This window comes from Calidris pugnax, unplaced genomic scaffold (assembly GCF_001431845.1).
Source record: "Calidris pugnax isolate Ruff unplaced genomic scaffold, ASM143184v1 scaffold27, whole genome shotgun sequence".
Classification (NCBI taxonomy): domain Eukaryota; kingdom Metazoa; phylum Chordata; class Aves; order Charadriiformes; family Scolopacidae; genus Calidris; species Calidris pugnax.
The window spans coordinates 16,810,956-16,830,856 of record NW_015090893.1 but is presented as its reverse complement, the minus strand read 5'-3'; the positions used below and the strand labels follow the sequence as shown (position 1 = coordinate 16,830,856).

Sequence of the window (19,901 nt, the reverse complement as noted above, 5' to 3'; positions counted from 1 at the left end):
TATGATCTTATTAACATGATGAGATCAGGGGAAGAGTGTGGCAACAGGCAGAATAGAATTTTATTATTATTATTATTATTTCAGCTATGTACCCATAACAAATCAGCTCTATTATGTCCCAGGGCTTTCTCTTTGGCTTTCCTAATCTCATTGCCACTACATAACCTCCAGCTGGCTTTAAATCTGACTGCCATGTGCCACTTTCCTATTTAAATTTCCTTGCTTTTTATCGGCTTCATTTTTTAAGTATATAATTTACATTTGGTTCCCAGTGGCTATAATAAAATGTCCAAGTGAGTCATTCTCGTTGTCCCGCCACAACATGAGGAAATCCCAAATGATGTGATTTCTTCTTCCCTCAGCCTTGAGTTACAAGGGACAGTACAAGCCAATTTATCCTGGTTCCATCAGAACTTTGGGCACTTGAGACTATTTTGTTCTAAGTAGATCAGGGAGTGTGGATTATCACGGGTTTGTGTCTGTTCAGATCACAGATATTGGACATTTTTCCACTAGAACAAGGTGCAGATTTCTAGCCCATCCTCTTGGCTGCTGCCCTGCTGGGGTGACTTGTTTCCTCAAACCATGGCCAAAACTTCGGACCTGTCCATGCCTGAACATTGGTACCAACATCTCCTAATCCCTGGCTGTGAGCGAGGGACTAATCCTTCTCCTTCACTTTCTCTCTGGGTAAAAAAGAAGCAACCACTCTCCTGGTATAAATCACTGTTGACGAATTACATCTTTTTTTCCAGCAATTATGGGATAAAACAGATTAATTCAGTAAATCCAAACACTTTCTACCTAGATCCCCACACCACAGGTCTTCAGCTGAGAGCCACCACTGCAGCACAGGGACCTGCCATGGCAGTTTCCTGCTGCCCTTCCAGAGAGGCACAATTTGGGAAGCAAACAAGGCCGACGTGCCCCACACTTGACTGACGAGGACCAAGAGAGGTCAGAAAACGCTGGCTCTGCACAACTCCTGGGGAACTCCAGGCCAAAGTCCTTCATGGAGGATGTTAAGGGACCCACAGATTGTGTCACCAAGGAGGAAGATGCTGCAATTTACTCTCTGTCCTCCTTGATGTAAATCCTCCTCTCAGGTGCAAGAAAAGATGCCCAACCTAGAGCCCCAGAGACTGCAGAACAGGTAAAGCTGCCATGATAGGCAGGTTCCTTCCCTGTACAATCTTTTCAGAGCACTGTTCCTAACAGACTCTGTGAAATCTCTGGCACATCTTGAGCACAAGCTCCATGATTTCACATGGGAAAGGGGTGCTGAGATGTCATTCATCCAAGAGAAAGACATTTGAAAACATCATTTGTGCGCCCTGGCTCCCCACGTGGACCCTGTCACTTGGTTCAGAAGAGGTTTCTGAAGACGACGTGCTTATGGTTTCTATCACACAGCAAGTCTCATCTAGCCCAAATTTAAGTTAGCACAAGCACACGCTCGAGTCCTGCTCTTTAGGAAACAACATCAAACCAGTAACATACCCTCAGCTGTGAATTGGAACCAGCAGAAAATGCAGCAACCTCTGTGGGGCAGCGTGTTCCTGAACTTCCTACTTTTTTGGAAATCTGATAGTTTGGGGTGGGGTTTTGTTCTTTCCCTTGGGATTTAATTTTTCCTTGCCCTGTGAAGCCCTGCAGCTGTGTACATACGTACCAAACACGTGCAAGTCAGACGTGAGGACTTGCTGCTGCGGCTGCAGAGCCCCGTGACGAATCCAACCATTTAAAAGTTCCCTTGAGCGCTTGCTAATACTCAAATATCTACCTAACACCTGGGTTTTGTTAAGTTTTCTGGTAGCGTGGCTTTCGAAACCCTATTACTACATGCTGGGGTATGATTAAGGTGTTTGGCTTTCCATGGTAACATTACTCATCTATAATCTTGTTCCTTAGCGAGATCTGAGCCAACCGTCCCAGTAATTTCCTTTAATAATAAGTCTTCAGGAATAACTCTGCCCTTTAAACCCAGAATCCGAGGCAGCACGTGATTGACAGATATCACGGCTTTCAGCTAATTGAATATGCTGAACGCTCAGCCGTGGGAGGGTTTTTAAAGGGAATAATTATAGGTGCCAGACTCCCCGTAGCTGCTCTGCCATCACCCAAAGGTCCAGCACAGCCCCAGGGTGACTCTGGGGAGCAGAGGAGATGCTCTCCCTCTCTACAGGGGGGGCTCACCAGGCTCCCCCCCACCTCACTGGAGGGAAATGGAACTCCACCCCCCAATTGCACAAAGCAATTAAGCATGCTGTGTTAATTAGTTACAGCAACGATGATGATCTAGACAAGGAATGTGCTATTCCTTGTAAAGGGCGCTGCCACCGAAGTGTTAATTTCCTTTTTTAAGATTAAGCTGCGTGGGGATAAATCAGTGCTGCAACCACCCCAAAAATACAAATCGCCGTGCAAAGATCAGAGTCAGAGGAAGGGAGAGCGAAGGGCTGGGATATTTTGCACAGACTAGACAGCCTCGCAGTGCTTGTGAGAAAGTCACAGAGAAGCACTGGGTTGCATCAGCTTAATTTCTTTTTTTTTTTTCTTTTTTCTTTTTTAAGGTGTGAAAGCACGTTCGGTACATCACAGCCCTGAGCTGGGCTTAGGCCTTTGGACAGCACCGTAATAACATTATTTACAGGGAATTACAGAACTGCAAAAGGAAAGGCACGTTGCCACTTTGCAAGTGTCAGAGAAGCTGAGCTCTTCTGCAAGTCTGTCACAAGTTCAGCCCCACCGCTGCGGCGCCTGCTCTTCGGGAGACAGCCCGTGCAGCAGCAGCAAAGGCATTTGAAAGCCCACCTCCAGCAGGGATGATTTGTTATGATAAATCTCAACCAAACCCAGCGTTTTGCCAACAGCACTTGGAAGGCATCCACGTTTCTCTTGCGCTCACGTCCCACGCATCCCACTGCTACCCTTGTAATAAACGTATTCAGAGCTCATAGCAGTTCCCTGCCTCGGATTCAGACCCTGTTACAGCCAGGGAAGACACCTGTGTGGACTGGAAAACACATACCTAATTTAACAGTCTCTCTCTCCCCCTCTGTAATACAGAATAAGTCAGGGCTTATGCATGATTTTGCTGCAGAGCATCTCATCTGCTCTAGAGCCCCCAGGTCAGCTGTATCCCAGGGCTCTGTAAATCCATGCACTGAGATTTGAACAACAGGCTCCCTGGAAAGAGAAACAAGGCAAAGGAGGAGAAAAAAAGGGGCAAAAGTTTCATTCCTGGGAGGGGAAAAAAACCCCAAACAAACCAAAACACAAAAAAAAGATTGACAATGTTTTCAAAACTAAACCCATTCACACGGCGATCGAGCCTCAGGAAAGTTTTAGCCACTCAGGGCAGAAGAAAGTGTTTCCATCTTTTAGCCAGAGGATGCAGGTGGGGATATTCTGGAGAAAATTACAAACAGATTGTCAGCATCTTGCAATGTTATCTCTGTGTTATTGTAAGTGGGTCTAGGTACACGACAGCACACCCGAGCCCAGATGGCCGTCATTAGGCACAGAAATTGGAAATAACCCCGTTGCTGCCAGCCCAGGGCTGCGCTCCCAGCCCTTGGACCCACATTCCCTGCAGGATTAAGGTCCTGCTGCTGAAGGAGGATGCGTGGATCAGTAGCACGGACAAGGAAAGTTGTTCTTTCAGTTCAGCATCAAATAAAATACGTGTGGCATCTTGCTGCTAATGAAGACGCACATCACCGGCAGGGCCACTGCATAATTTAGCACCACAAATACCATCTTCCTCCGCAGTCTTCATGATTGTCTTATCTTTATTTATAAAGTGTTAATCTGCGTAAAAAGGGGGAAAGACAAAATTTCACGTGCAAGAACTAAAATATGATAAAAATAAAAGAAACTGTCACCGGAGAGGAAATGATTCGACTATATTTTTTGGCAACTTTCAATTGCCACATGTTCCTGAAATTCTGAGTTTTGTGGCAGTTGTACTCAGCACATGGGCTCTGGATCTTTTTTTAAGAGGTTTGGTGGTAAGAGGTGGTACATTACAGCTACCATTTTTGTAGTGAAGACCTCGATCTGACCACAAATGGTAAATTCTTGTATAAAAATCTGTAAGTGTCCCTCTCACCAAACAGAAGAAATTGTGACATTCGCATATTCTCACGCAAAAGCAAAAAGACAATCTTTAGCAGACCAGAAATGAAACAAGCAGATTATATCTCCAGAGATAGGAGAATATGTTCGGAAAAGCCTTTAAGTATCTCAAGAGCAAAAGGGTTATTTGAAAACCAACATGTCAGTCAGACATTGTGACATGAACATGCTGGTTCCATCAACACCTCTATAGTAAATATTTCAAGATAATCTTGTCCTGAAATAGAAAGACTCGCTACTTTATTCAAATTCCTTCATTGCTGTTGGGTTCCTAACAGCAAACTAAGGCTCAGCATGTTCAGGGTGTATAATCCTGGGGCTGGAGGAGAACACAACGGGGTTTAGGAGAGGTACATCAGGCTGAGGAAGGTTTGCTGGTAGGGCGTAAGAACTGTCAACCCCAGCTGCCTGTTGAATGCTTACACGAGAGGTACCTGCCCATCTCCTGCCCTGAACACTGATGTGGCTCCATCTCTCCAAAAAAGGCACCTCAGAGGAACAAGTTCCTTTAACAGTGCTGCACACAGTGCTCAGTTTAATTTAGCCTGCCTTTTTTTTTTCCCCTCTCTCGATATTGTTTGGTTTATTGTACCAAAGCTGGTGGGATTGCTTCTGAAGTAAGGTATAATCCAGCATCAGAGCCTGGACCATCATCTCTAAAGCCTCAGCCCTCAATTACCCAAACATCTGTTTGCATTTCAGCATAGAGAGAGAATTAAACCACACTCAATGCAACAAGAAACTGGACAGAAACACGAAGACTCATTCATTCTTCCTGTGGTCAAGGCACCAAACCCTTCCTGCAATAGTCACACTCTTGTCCTGCTTTTTGACATCTTGGACAAGTTGTTGGTGCCACCACTAGATCAGCAGAGCTTTGGTAGGGCCCTTACTCGTTACCACTACTAATGTCAGGACCTAAGAAGCTTTATACAACCTTAGAATCATAGAGTATCTCAAGTTGGAAGGGACCCCTAAGGATGTCCAACTCTCTGCTCCTCGCAGGACCTCACCATGAGGAAGAACCCCCACGTGGGTCACTCCTGCATCCATCACTGGATGGAAATCAGAGAGGCCTAAAGGAGGTACAGCACTTTTATTAAATGAATAATATAAAAGAATTAAATTAATTCAGTTCAGTACAAAACTTCTAAGGATATTCCACTTATGGAGAGCGGCTTCAAATATTTAAGACAAGCAGTAGAAATAATCATGAGTCACCATCCAATATCATGCTGCTGCTGCTGCTGAACCACCACTTCTTAAACGTTGTGTCATCTCCAAACTATCCCAAAGTCTCACTGGCATATTTTTAATCAGAAACCATCTGCTCTTTTCCCCTCTGGGTCCTGCTCTGTGTTCTGGGACTGGCATGTTACAGAGAAATTAAGTGGGAAGTCAACCAGGAGGCCTGGTAGGTGCCACGATGGTCATTTTCCTTTGCTTTTAATAGTTCTGATTAACCTTCATTAGGAAATCAGTCACCTTAATCTTGGGAAAAGAGGCGTGTTAATGACTGCACCAATTTAGTGAGTGTTTTAAGTTTTAAATCGAATTTTTTTTTTTTTGCATGGAGCATCAAGAGGAATAGCATCAAGGACTGATGTGCTTCAGAGATACATCAGAGACCTTCAAGCATTAACAGAGCTTGGCTCTGAGGGTTCCCTGTTGGGAGTTACAGTCAGTTTTAAGAGAAGTTAATTGCTGCTGTAAACATGAAAACGAATCACCAGTACAGGGTTGGCTTTAGTTGCTCTGGGACTGGGATTCTGAGGACAGGGGATGGGAAACCCTCTCCTGCTCTTGGATGCTATACACTATATATGGCACCTGTGCATCTTCTACAGCCCTCAGAAGGGTTGACATGGCCTTTGACGGGTCAATAGCCATTGGAGAACCCACACAGAGCATGTTGAGACTCGAAGAAGAAAGGATGACACGTGGATACTGCAGGAGATGTACAAATCCCACAGTGATGCTCACTGATCTGGGGTCATTTTCAGTGCTGACCACTTCAGTGTTTCCTTTAGCACTGGGGAAGGAAGGAGAACTTAACTGGAGATCACCTGAGACCCAGCAGCTGGGAGCTGGGGAACTTTTATGTCTTTCTCAAGTGGAGAAATGTTTCTCCCCCATTCTGAGCCTCTCCCACCTCTTCTAAGACATGTTCTTGCCCAACACTGCAGCGCCACAAGCGTTAGCAATTCCCATACGATGGCTGTACATGTGTGTAATTGGAAGGAGAAATGGCTAAGCAAGTAATTAGGCAAGAAAACTATTTACAGATATAAAATAAGCACTTCTCAGATACCAAGTTCAACAAAGAAATGGGTATTAGCAGCGTGCATGTAATTAATCCATTAACAAATGTTTTGGTATGTATTTCTAAATCTGTATTTACTCAAGCACGTAGCAATCATTTGTATATTGCTCTGGAAAAGGTTAGATGCTGTCAGGTAAAATTCATCATATTACAATCCCATAATTAGCAAGATTTTTTCTTTTTATATATTTCTGTTACCACGCAGTAACATTTAGGGAGATTGGTGTCTTTGTTTTCCAACGTCTTCCTCTTGCACAATACGGAAATATATGTTGGGTTGAGGAAACAGATTTATTTTCTCCAGGGTCAGAGAAAATGCCTGTGATTTCAGCGTTGGAGGTTATTTTGCTGAGCCCCACAAGACTGAAGACTATTTTTATTCTTATAAAGATATTATTACAGCTCAGATGGATTAATATATAAGGGCTCATGATGTTGAAGACCCATACCCAAAGGAAAACAACTCAATTTCTTGAGGTTTTTTTGAAATTAAATTAAAAAGGGTAGGTAAACACCTTTCAGCATCTCCGTCACCTCGGTGAAGGAACCGTGGAGGACCCACTACGGGCCAGTAGCCCAGGTCACCCTGTTCTTAACACGTGGAGAGCCTCCTGGAGCCCCTCCAGCCTCATCCCACCACCCCATCAGCGTGGATCCACCATACGCCAGGACAACCAGAGCCTGCTGGACCAGACACCCAGTTGCATGATGTGGGACAGCCCTATCCCTGCTGGTTCCCCAAGCCAGCAGCCGAAAGCGAAGGTGTGGGCTTTAGGGGATGGCTCCGTGTGTCTCCACCGGGTCAGCTTTTATCTGAAGAGATCCCAACGCTCATTTCTGAACTTATTTTGCACTTCTCCAGCTCCTGGCTGGCTGGAATGGCGCAGTCACACTCCCCCCTGCTGGCTGCTCCTCCAAAAGCAGGGGAGCAGCAGGAAAAGCAGGGAAAAAGAAATTATTTTAATACATAAATTGATATTTTATTTCTTTTTTCTGGGTATTACTTCGGGAAAAGTTGTCCTCAGCAGTGAGGTCTTCACGGCGCCAGCCAGGTAAGCTTGATTGCCAGTCGAAATACCTTCCTCTGCCTTTAACATTGAATTGTTTCTGAAATACAACTTTTACTGAATGCTTTATCTGCTCGATATTGACGATATTGAGACCCTCAAATATTTACATCTTGTTACTCTCTGGAAATATCACCTTCATTTGACTCCAGGTCAGAAAGGAGATCCCAGGCAGGCACATCTGCCCAGCCCATTCCTGCTGGTGACCTCACTGCAGGGTCTTTGGTCCAAGCCAACCACCATCTCAACACCTTCTCACAAACCACACAGCCACAGGAAAGCCCCTCAGATGCCACCACCCCCCCCAAAGTCACCAAACCACTACATGTGAGTGCCCTGCAGCCACCACTGTACAAAATTACACATTTTAAATTAAGTTACACACAACAACGAAGAGCCCCAAAAGAGGTTGTCTCTCAAACTGCCCCAATATTGCTGAGATAACGTGTCACAGAGCCTTTTAGTCATTTTGTGGCATGATCCATCCCAAACCCTCTGAGGATCAAGGACACTTTTTCTTCTCTAGGGAGCTCCTATTCAAATGCAGAGAATCTTCCCCACAAATGGTACTGAAAATGTAACATCACTTCTTGGGAGACTGTGGGTTAATTTCTGCACGTTATGTCCTTTACCTCCACCTCCTTCCCCTCCTCAAACGACGTGGAATTTAATTCTCCTTTTCTGAACATCTGGCATTCCAGCTGCTGGGATTCCCAGTCAGCACGCATTAGAAATTAAAACCTCTTCGAGATTAACTGGTAGAATTTGTCAGCTAATGCTGAAAGGGCAATTTTTAGACGTTGAAAACATAGAAAGGATGATCAGGTGTTCCTTGCCCCAGTGGAAGATGAAAGGCAGCGAGGAGCTAACAAAAATATACAATATAATTCCACTACCTCACAGACCCAGCCGATAACGAGTATCAGCTTTGTGATCAACAAATACAAGAGTCTCCTAATTAACACAAAATGAATTTGAAATATTTCAGCATTCTTGGTACATCTGAGAACCTGAACTTCAGCTCTTAACCCCACCGGCTTCCTTAAATAGCTTCATTGCATCCATTTCAACACTGTTTACAGAACAGTACAAAGTGATTAAATCTGGTTTCACTTAATCTTTAATAAAGCCTCAGTGAGGGCACCTCAATAAGGATAACGCGACCTTCATATTTTCTTTTTAATAAAGATAGGAAATTGCCAAGATTAGTGATTTTCAGTGTTAATAACTTAACAAGGCAATAGACCTTGTAATTAAAAATAAGTTTAAGGAGACTGCTAAATTATTTTGATAATGATTTAAGGACCAATTAGAGAAAAGATCTCTTCTTCCCTTTCTAATTAGATATATTGGAAACAGTGAAGCTGAGAAGTTCTGATATTAACCATTTCTTATTAGTGAGGACATCCATATGCTGTGTATCAGAAAAGTTTAAAAAAAACCTAACAGTTTAGGGATGACTTAGTGAAGCTGAGAAGTTCTGATATTAACCATGTCTTATTAGTGAGGACATTCATATGCTCTGTATCAGAAAAAGTTTTTTAAAAAAACCAACAGTTTAGGGATGACTCCTCCTTAAAGGACATTTGGTTGTAGAAGAAAAGGTGTAAGAATGATGTTATTAGTTCTGCCACTTGGTGAGATCCATGGCCTCAAAGATGACTGCTCTATCAGCCTCACACTGAGGATTTAGCACCCCCATAAAGCTGCTCAGCCTTAAGGGAGCACCAAATGCAGCTCCAGTTTAGATTTGGGACAGGAAAGCAGAGTGGGTGGCCAAGCAGCTGTGGTGGCCTCAGGGAACCACACACACACCATCACGGACACGGGGCAGCACCATCCCTTAGAGCCTCCCCGGCTGAGGGGTATCCCTCTGAGAAAACAACCACAAAAAGCAACCCAAACCCAAAGAAAGCTTAAATCTTCAGGCTGGCCTGGCCTCTCAGCAACAAAAAACCAAATTATTCCAAGACTGCAGCGATCAGTCGCTCACCTGGACTCTACAATGTAAAATGCTCTTGTTTCAACTACGTTTTAGGAAATGGCTTAATTACAGCTTTACAAGAAACTAAATTTACAGTTTGCAGAATGGGGAACGCTCCCATCTCTGCCCTAAGTGCTCCCATCACTTGCCTTGACCCAGCTCTGGCACAGCCCTGGCTGTAAGGTCAACCAGCTCGGTTGGTTGGTCAACCAACCCCAAAATGACTGAAAATCAAGCCAAGAAGAACAAAAAAAGATGAAAAACAGAAAGAGGATTTGTTTTGTTGGGTTAGGAACCCACTTACCTTCTCAAGCCCAGGGAGTGTGGTGTGGCGAGAAGCCAGAACCTCCTCTTGGGGTGTCAGGAGCTCTCAGAAACCCAACCCAGCTGATAGACATACCCTCAGGACCATCCCACCACCACCACCACCTGCAACCTCCACCTGCCTGATGGCATCTCAACCTGGGAAGACCAGCTCCTCCCCCTGGAAGCAGGACGACCTTATCCTTCCCAGGTGACCACATTCCTGTTCAGAAACCAAGCAAAGATTTCCCCAACCTTGAGTTAGAGCTGTAAGAGCATCCCCTTTCTTCTTCTCATATTAGCAGAAGTCTGCACTAGAGCCACAGAAATACCCCTTTTCCCTATTATTGTAGCATTTAAAGTCACTTAAGAGCTATCATGTTTTTCATCTCCTTGTTGTAAATTAATTTCCTGTAACTCAAACCATCCTGCTCAGATGTTCACTCTGCTTTCTCTGTTCACTCTGTGTACAACCGAGCAGCAGCCAAGGACAGACTTTAGCTGAATAATATGCACCGGTGCTAAATGAAAATTAAACTATAAATATTTTAAAATACCTGATTTCCTGGATAGTCAAAGTGAAATGTATCATTTGTTTAAAGTATCCTATTCATTCTTTCTTTCTTCGTTTCATAAAACCCAACCACTAACGAGAACCTACATAAATAGAGCTTCAACTTTCATCTTGAGAAGTTTAATCAGAAAGCTCTTCAGGAATATTTTATTCCTTTTATCAGAATATTGATGGAAACCATAATTCACCTTAAGTTTCCTTTCTTCAGTAAAGAAATTCATCAAGACATTTCTTGTTGGTAAGATCTGACATAAATCTGCTTGCTTTTTCCTCTATTTGATCTCAGCACTTTATGAATTCTTGATTGCCTGCTCTTAATTTCCCACAAGCAAATTCAATTAAAGGAATTAAAAAAACAGTAGTTCACTCCTGATGACCTCATCAGCAAATGGCTCTTTTATTGCACAGTGGATGACACATGCCCCACTCTCTGGGTGCTGGTGGAGCCTTTATAAAACCAGATCACGAGAAACCTTTCCCTTTTTATTGGCTTTGTTAGGAAAGAGCGTTATCAACTCCCCAGCTCAATTCAGCAACGGCATTTTCCCTGTTTGGGCAACAATCCAAGGGCTACTGAGGATGAAAAAATTTCCTTGGGGGGGGGAAAAAGTCAACCTGATGGGGCAAGATTCACCCCAAACACTTTACCATCCTGGAAGCGAAGCCGTTTGGACAATTCCCCAAATAATCGAATTAAAGAATTTCAAGGATTTCAAATTGAAATTTTCAAATTCAAGAGGCCTATTAGAAAATTATTTGTGTAAATATTTAAAAGACTTTTTTACTTACTTGTGAGATAGAGAAGGTTTTGCACGAGAGCTAGAGCAAGCAAATAATAACTGCTCATCCTAAGTGCTTGGAGTGAGGCAAAGCTGTGCTCTGCTAGAGGAGAAATGCGCCCAAGCCATGATTCCATGACCCCAAATACCAGTTCCCCAACCCCATTTATTTCACTACCGATACGAATATCGAGAGCAAAAGGCTCAGGATATGATTTTTCTCCTCTAAGGCAACCTCATGCAAGAGCATCTTCGGAGCAGACAGCTAAATGGACGCTTGGGAAGAGAATTTATTCCCATTTGCAGTGCAGCCAAAGCCAGTTGCAGCCCATTAGGCCTAAATACTCGTCGGTGCACCTCATGAATACTAAATCTGGGGGACAAGTATTGTCACGGAACAGCGTTTTAAAATGCCACGACTGCCAAATAAGCTGCAAAGACGCAGGTTCAGCGCAGCGTTTTAAAATGCCACGACTGCCAAATACGCTGCAAAGACGCAGGTTCAGCGACCGAGTCATAGAATCATAGAATCATAGAGGTTGAGGTTGGAAGAGACCCTTGGGATCATCGAGTCCAACCATCTGCCCTACTCTACAAAGTCCTCCCCTACACCATGTCCCTCAGCACTGCATCTAAACGGCCCTTAAACACAGCCAGGGATGGGGACTCCACCCCCTCCCTGGGCAGCCTGTTCCAATGCCCGACCACTCTCTCTGTGAAGAATTCCTTCCTAATGTTCAATCTAACCCTCCCCTGTTGGAGCTTGAAGCCGTTCCCTCTCGTTCTGTCACCCATTACCTGTGAGAAGAGACCAGCACCACCCTCTCTACAGTGTCCTTTCAAGTAGTTGTAGAGAGGGATGAGGTCTCCCCTCAGCCTCCTCTTCCTCACACTAAACAGCCCCAGCTCCTTCAGCCGCTCTTCATATGATTTGTCTTCCAGGCCCTTCACTAGTTTCGTTGCCCTCCTCTGCACTCGCTCCAGCACCTCCAGATCTCTCTTGTATTGAGGTGCCCAAAACTGGACACAACCCTCGAGGTGTGGCCTCACCAGTGCCGAGTACAGGGGCACAATCACCTCCCTACTTCTGCTGGTCACACTATTTTTGATCCAAGCCAGGATGCCATGGGCTTTCTTGGCCACCTGGGCACAGGCCGGCTCATATTCAGCCGTTTGTCAACTAGAACCCCCAGGTCTCTTTCCTCCGGGCAGCTTGTTAGACCTTTGACAGTTTTCCCTAAAAAGCTCCCAAAAAGCAGCCTCGCCCTCAGCTGCGCGCGTTCCTCCTCTGGCAGAAGTTACAGGGTTTTAAAAGAGCGGGTTTGTTGGGAGGAACAGCTCAAGAGCTGGAAAACTAATGAATTTCTCTCCCTACGGACGGTCTTTTCAGAAGGAGAAACAATTTGAGGGAGAGAGGGCAAGGAAATGCGAAATTTTTCCACCAATATATTAATGTATGGTCTTAAAGAGGAGATTGTTATTCAGAAAGAAAAAAACATTTAGATTGGATTGCCTCAGCCAGAGCTCAGAGCTTTGGAAGACATCCAAGCTGGAATAAGGTCTATGAACAGATCTATGAACGCCAGAAATCAACAAATACGCCTTATTTCTGCTAATTTAGGTCGATGTGAATTTCCTGTATTTTTTTTAAACAGAATTCTAGCTGTTACAGTCAGTCAAGGGGCCAAAAATGTACCATCTACCTCGATGGCCTCATTCACTGGATGGGTTGGAGAGAAAATAACATTTGAAATGAAATTTTTAAGGTGGATATCACTGTAGCTCTGCAATGGTGGGCACTTCAGTCCCTCACCCAGGGGTTTGTGTAAGGTACCAAGCTGAAAGGAAACACAAGTTCTGGTGAGTCTGAACAGACTATTCTCTACTGCCCAAATCACTCCATTTTATACCACCAATATATTAATGTATGGTCTTAAAGAGGAGATTGTTATTCAGAAAGAAAAAAACATTTAGATTGGATTGCCTCAGCCAGAGCTTTGGAAGACATCCAAGCTGGAATAAGGTAACAGATCTACGAACGCCAGAAATCAACAAATACGCCTTATTTCTGCTAATTTAGGTCGATGTGAATTTCCTGTATTTTTTTTAAACAGAATTCTAGCTGTTACAGTCAGTCAAGGGGCCAAAAATGTACCATCTACCTAGACGGCCTCATTCACTGGATGGGTTGAAGAGAAAATAACATTTGAAATGAAATTTTTAAGGTGGATATCATTGTAGCTCTGTGCTGGTGGGCACTTCAGTCCCTCACCCAGGGCTCTGTGTAAGGTACCAAGGTGAAAGGAAACATGAGTTCTGCTGAGTCTGAACAGACTATTCTCTGCTGCCCAAATCACTCTGCTTTATGAATGTTATTTAAGAAGAAAGCTACAGAATTTCTTGGAGGGAAAAATACCAGCCACCTCCTCCAATTCCAACATTTAAACACCCCAAAGGAGCTTTGCAAAGTAACTTTTCCCTTTGGATCCCGACCCCAGCAGTGTGATGCTTTAATCTGGGTACATACAAGTAAGAGTTTCAAGTATCTTCCGTAAGAATTATTAATTATACAATTTAAGTTTAAAAAATTACTTGTTACAGAACTTATTAATTGCTACAGATGAAAAGATTTCATTTAAGCCTTGCTAACTACCCTACATACCATTTAACATATGGATAAAACAAAACTCCAAACACCCTATAAATAGTGAATTTAAGCAGGGACAGAAAAGATGGTTTTAAACTGATTATCCAATCCCAAGTGTAAGCAAGCTCTTTATCGTCAGGTTCTGCATAAAAACAGTGAAATAGTTAAGATAAAAACCACAAGCTTATTATCATCATTTATTTTAAAAACCTTATTCAAAATATTAAGTGATACAAGTCCAAATACGATAAAAATTACTGCAAGAAAAGGGGTTTGGGATATTTTGTTTGTGCTTTACTGTGTGTGGTTATGAAAAGAATGCATTTAACAATAGGATTTAGAATTTTTAGCACTTCATTCTTAAGATAGTATCATGCCTTCAAACTCCTCATGCCAGCAGCTGTAAAGTTGATTTTTTTTCAAAATGTTATGCAACTACTTGAATACCAAGTCATTAATTATGGGGTTCTGATCCACAATTATTTACATATTTATCAGTTTGAAAACTAAATCACAAACAGAATGTACAGAAAACTAATATTTTATATTTTACAACTCATGAAAACATAAATAATGAAAGTACAAAAGACAAGGTAAAAAAAAAATAAAACCAAACCAAAACCCTACTGTACCAGTAACTTCATTTCTGACAAACATTTATGCATTAGTGTAAATCAAGAGTGCTCTGCCCACAGACCAGCAGCCCCACACACCATCACCTTCAGCTGCCTGTTACCCGGCTCAGAATAACAACAAAATAAATTATTCTTACATTTTCAGGCCTCTCCCAATAACATAGCAAACCGCAAAACTGTTTCCCAACTGTCTTAAAATTCAACCGACAGCTTTGATGTACTGAAAGCCTGTCAACTATCTATATTTTAGTGAGATTATTCAATGAGGCTTGTTTTCCATTCATTAATTACAAAGATAATGAAAGTCATAAATGCCATTAGAGAAAAAAAAAACCTGCACAGCCAAGAAGCTGCACACCTTCCCAAAGATCTTGAACATTTTAAAGAAATATATGGTATATAATTTCTGAAATAAAATGGGTTAGACATAATTATTTTTAAATTATTTACTGCATGAACACATGCGGACATTATGTAATTGCCATGCCAGCTATTCTGCCTAAAAAAGGATCAAATTATGCAAAAAGAAAACAGAATCCAAAAAAAAAAAAAAAAAAAACCAAGATGAAAGATTTCCGGCATCAGGATTTAAGCATAAGAAAAAGTAATTATATTTTAAGTTTGCAATATAGTGGGATTTATGAGCCATATAAGTGATTAGCAAAGAGATCATTAATTTGATTTAGTGATGCCAAAGTCATTAATTTATTAGACCTAAAATATTTTATGCTTATTTTTTGTATTACTGCTATTAAGACTGCTCGAGACAGAAGGGATGACGCTTAATGAATGGAAAGAGCACTAATTATTAAACTCTGTACCTTTACAGTTGATATAAAACCTGGCCAAAGTAGCAAACAGATGTATCATGCCCTTGATATTCCATGAGATTTAATCTCAAAAACATTCAAGTCAAAGAGAGAACATCTCATTTCAGTACAAGCAGCACATTTAGAATACCTGAATATCATTACATGACTATGTAGGCAAAGAGTGATAAGTTCAGCAAACTCAAATCACAGTGCTTTCAAAATACGTAGTCATTGGTTATTTTCAGGGAAGGCATTGCTTCGTTAACATTTTGATCTAAACGATGATATTCTACTGTCCTAGAGCACAGGCCGTCCCTCCATCTTCGGCTCTGGACCAATAGGAAGATCTGAAAGAAAAAAAAAAACAGCCAAATTACTTAATGCTACGCAGAAATATTTTGGTTTTGATAGAAAGTTTAAGAGTTCTAGTGATATCAGAGCTCCACCCTGGCATTGCTGTGGCTATAAAGCAGTCAGCCATTTCCACACTGTCCTTGCCACCAAGTCACTCAGTGGCAACCTAAGCTGCAGTTTGGCAAGAAAACAGTGTCCAACCCATAGTTCTTTCAGCAAAGATAGGTGTGCAGGTTCAGAAGTATGGCACATCCAGGCTATTAAACTGTCCCCAGGCAGAGACATTTGCTGCTTTATTTATCTTACCTAGTCCGGCATTTCACCCTTGTTAAAAACAATTGTATCACTGGTGCTGAAACAAAGGCAACAGAAGCAGCAACGGGGTAATTTGATAAATTGTTCCTGCATTACAGCCCAGTGCCCCCTTCAGCGGTATCAGCAGAGCAGTTAAAGAGGCTACATGATAAATCAAAGCACTCCAGTGATCAGGTTTTTAAATGTCTATTATCTTCACCCTATTTAGCCTTGTTTCTTACAGACAGCATCTAAGAATCCACTTTACTAGACAGGGAAACTCTACTGGCAGTAGACTGGCTCTGGCCAATAACACTTCTCAGGCTACTTTTGAGATACAGAGAATTAGCTTGTACTGAAGAAACAGTTACCTGAAAACACTTTGAGCTTCTCTATGTAAAACTGGAAAGAGTGTTAAATAATTTTCTACATGTCTGTAGTTAGGATCTCAAGAATATCTATGATATCAAGACCACCTTAAAGTGAATACTCATTACAAGGATTATCAGAGTTACAACAAGAACATTCCCACGCCATTTGGGATTAAACCTTTCTTAATTTGCTGGTTATAATCCTGTGCAGAGACAAAATTAATCAATCCCCTTCACTCGACTTGGCTCAGGTCTCATTTATAGAACTCGTCATACACTGCCAGTGTCCGTTACTGAATTGATTACTGATGTCATCAATTAACTGATTTTCTAATCGAAAATGTTTGATTCAACTTCATTTTGACTGTGCAGATAAAAAATGACAGTAATGACCTGCATATCAGTGTCACAACAAGACTAAAGGTCAAAGATTTCATTCTCCAAAAACTTCCTCTTATTAAGAAAGAGCATACAAGGAAACACAACTGCATTTTAACTACTAAAGCTGTTTTCCTCAACCTTTCACAGCTCACCCACCTTCCTCTTATTGTGATAGGTGACATAAACAACAGCTACTAAGAAGGCAACTACAACCAGATGAAAAAAGAAATGGCTGTCTTCCTCTTCTTCCTCCAACCCTGTGACAGAAACATCTTTTATCTTCTCATCCAGGGTCTTAATCTCCTCGTTGTAATTACTAATGGTGTCAGAGTCGTCATCTTCTGGCATCTCGAGGTCTGGGTTGTATCTGGAATTCGATGTCATTTCATAAGGACCATAGTCATCTCCTCCATCTGAGTCCATAGTTTCTTTTATGAGGGGTGGTGAACTATTTAGTGTGTCCTTCAAACCTGTTAGAAGATCCTCTTCTTCAATTTTAGTATCTTCAGAAGCATCAACATCCATTTGAGATACTGGACTTGCTGTTACAGCAGGAGAGAGAACGTCCTGTGGAGAATCATCTTTTGCTACAGATGGTTTTACTGCAGTCACTGAATTGATTTTAGCTGTTGTTGGGAATGCCTCTTTTTTTGTTGGGGTTATACTCTGTGAGCTTTCTGTCAAATTTTGGGATCTAGTTAGCGTTTCATTCTCACTTTTAGAAGAAATATTTTTCTGAAGCATCTCCATTCCCGTGGAATCTGAGAAAAGGATGAGAAACAGCCAATATTAAGCACAACTTAACTTCTGTTGTGATACTTTAGCACTAAAAGAAAATTATTGCAAGGCATTTACTTTACAGACAAGAAATCATATGATGAACAGCGCATATTTCACACCACAGACTTTTTAGAATTCATAAGCAGAAATACACAATCCTGTACTTTGGCAACACCAAAAGAGAAGTCTTGAGTGGGACAGGAATTAAAACTTGAAAGCACATGATTTCTAGATTAGCACACTACACACTAAAGTGTCCCTGAAAAATTCAGCATGAGTATTTTCAAGACTCAGAACTTCAGGGACACATCCTCCCTCCCTCTGTGGATTTATCATGTCTTTTAGAATCATACGTGATTAGTATTTTCTCCATCATCAAACTCTTTCTCCCACAGAATTTGCTGAGGTCCCACAGAATTTACAGAGAAAGAAGTTCTCAGTAAGGCTTTTCTTGCAGTTAAAAGTTTTTAATCTTTCACCATTGCATATTTTGCCAACAAAAAATAAGAACATGGTGTGATGTCTCCTTAGTCAGGACACAAGGTCCTAACATCTCTTCCCAGGTCCTCATTTTTATTGAATTCAGAGACACAGAAAAAGTTTTCCAACTTTATGTTAACTCAAATGAAACTACTGAGCCACAGCTTAAAAAACAAAGCTGAATAAAGGACAATCTAACTGCATGTGCTCCTGTAGGAAAGCAAATTGTTGGCAGCAAATTATTATAACAAAGTCAGTCAGCCACAGTGCTAGGTAACAGACCACCCTCAGGCAAATTCCTAATTTCTCCAGTGCTAGGATGACTTTGCAGAACTACATAAAAAACAAGGTGAGCACTAAAATCACATGCAGGACTCATCATCCCCCTTCTCTGTCCAAAGGAAGGTAAAAAAAGATGCAGAGGGAGTTTATAAATAGCCAATGGCTTTTTAAACCTAAAAAAAAAAAATAGCAAAGAGCAAACTATTCATGTTTGGCACCTTAAAAATGAAGAACACATTTTAGATGTTGAGTACACATCGCCATTTAAGTAGGGGAACCATACTTGCCTTGTATTTTGGCATGCCAAACTATTTTTTAATTTTTTATTTTATAAAAGTAAGAATACTTCTATTAAGCGCTCCCACAGAGCTCCCAGGTTCACTGCAAAGTTACAGATGGTAGAAGTATTCAACCAACTGCTTGTGTCAAATTACTCATAAGTAAAATATTACACAGGAGACACTGAATCATGTTATTCATGACACGTATATTTACAGAGGATCAGTTACAACAGACCTCTCCTTGTTGGCAGGGTACACTTTTCCAGCATGAATTGCTCTTTAACCAGCTAAACCAGAGAAGACTCAACTAATTCCGTACGTACAGTTCCTTTTCTGGTGAAGTTTCAAGTCAACTACTTTACATTTAACACACTTATCATTGCTGAAGAGATTATTAGCCTAATTTATCATATCAACAATAACTTGTTCAGTTCTTGTACAGGACAAGTTCAGGGAATTCTTATCTCCCCTCAGGAGTCAACCCAGCTAATTGCATACGTGGAGATAAATGGGGAAAGGCAAGATAGTTTCTTTTATAGGAGCTGGCATGTTAGGAGTGAGGTAGTTAGACCTTACTGCTACCCTCAAGGAATCGACAAAAAGGATTTGAGAGTAATAGTGAAATTGTTTGAAATACAAACAAGCACAATTTTCCTATAGAGCATGTACTCCCCCATTTCAAATTATTGTTAAACTCATTCTGACATGAAAGGCTTAGAAGGATTTATGCTTAAATGCAAGGGACTCCCACCCGCTTCAGAATGAAAAAGAATCATTTCCTATTATTCCTAAAAGAAGTTATTATTATTTTGTTTTAATAGGGGTAGCAAGCTTAGCAACTAGACCACAATCGATTTATGATGTCCACCTAAAACTATCTGGCATTATAAACGGCGGTTGCACTGTTTAGTTACACAACACTGTCAGATGATGTTAGACGTAGTGCCTGGGCTCCAGAGATGCCCCAGCTTCAGAAATAGACGTTAATGTTCAATCGCGGTGACTGAACCAGCACCAAAGTGCTCTGAGTAAACACTATACATAAAAACATCTCACAGGGGCAAAATCCACTTCCAGGAAAAAACTTACTTTTTAGAAAGCAAGTTGTTCTACGATTTCTGAAGTTAATAACTCGTGGTTTCCTACCGGTTTCTGTCCCGCATCCTGAACCTCCTCCTTCATTCCTGCCTGCCCATCAGACCAGCTGAGGGGCAACACAAATAGAGCTGGTTCCGATACACCAACCGGCAAGCAAGAAAGGAACTGCCAGCTCAAAACAGCTTCATTTCCTTCAATAATTCCCTTTCTCTTCACTGCCCGGCCATCCCTCCATGTAAAACAAAGGCGGGCCCGGCCGGCGGCCCCAGAGACATTTAGGCCTGAAAGCGCTGAAGGCGAGCTCGGTGAGAAGCCC

At 41.9% G+C, this 19,901-nt stretch overlaps 1 protein-coding gene across 1 annotated transcript in view; it reads right to left on the bottom strand.

The window, feature by feature from the left end:
- Positions 1-14,001: 14,001 nt before the first annotated feature.
- LOC106891612 (chromosome unknown open reading frame, human C5orf15) overlaps positions 14,002-19,901 on the bottom strand; it is a 6,081-nt gene continuing 181 nt past the window's right edge. The window contains exons 2-3 of the mRNA XM_014948280.1: positions 16,821-17,425; positions 14,002-15,611 (exon numbers count right to left, since the gene is read on the bottom strand). Coding sequence (XP_014803766.1) covers positions 15,480-15,611; positions 16,821-17,425 — 737 coding nt within the window. The 3' untranslated portion in view covers positions 14,002-15,479. The remainder of the gene's footprint in view (positions 15,612-16,820; positions 17,426-19,901) is intronic.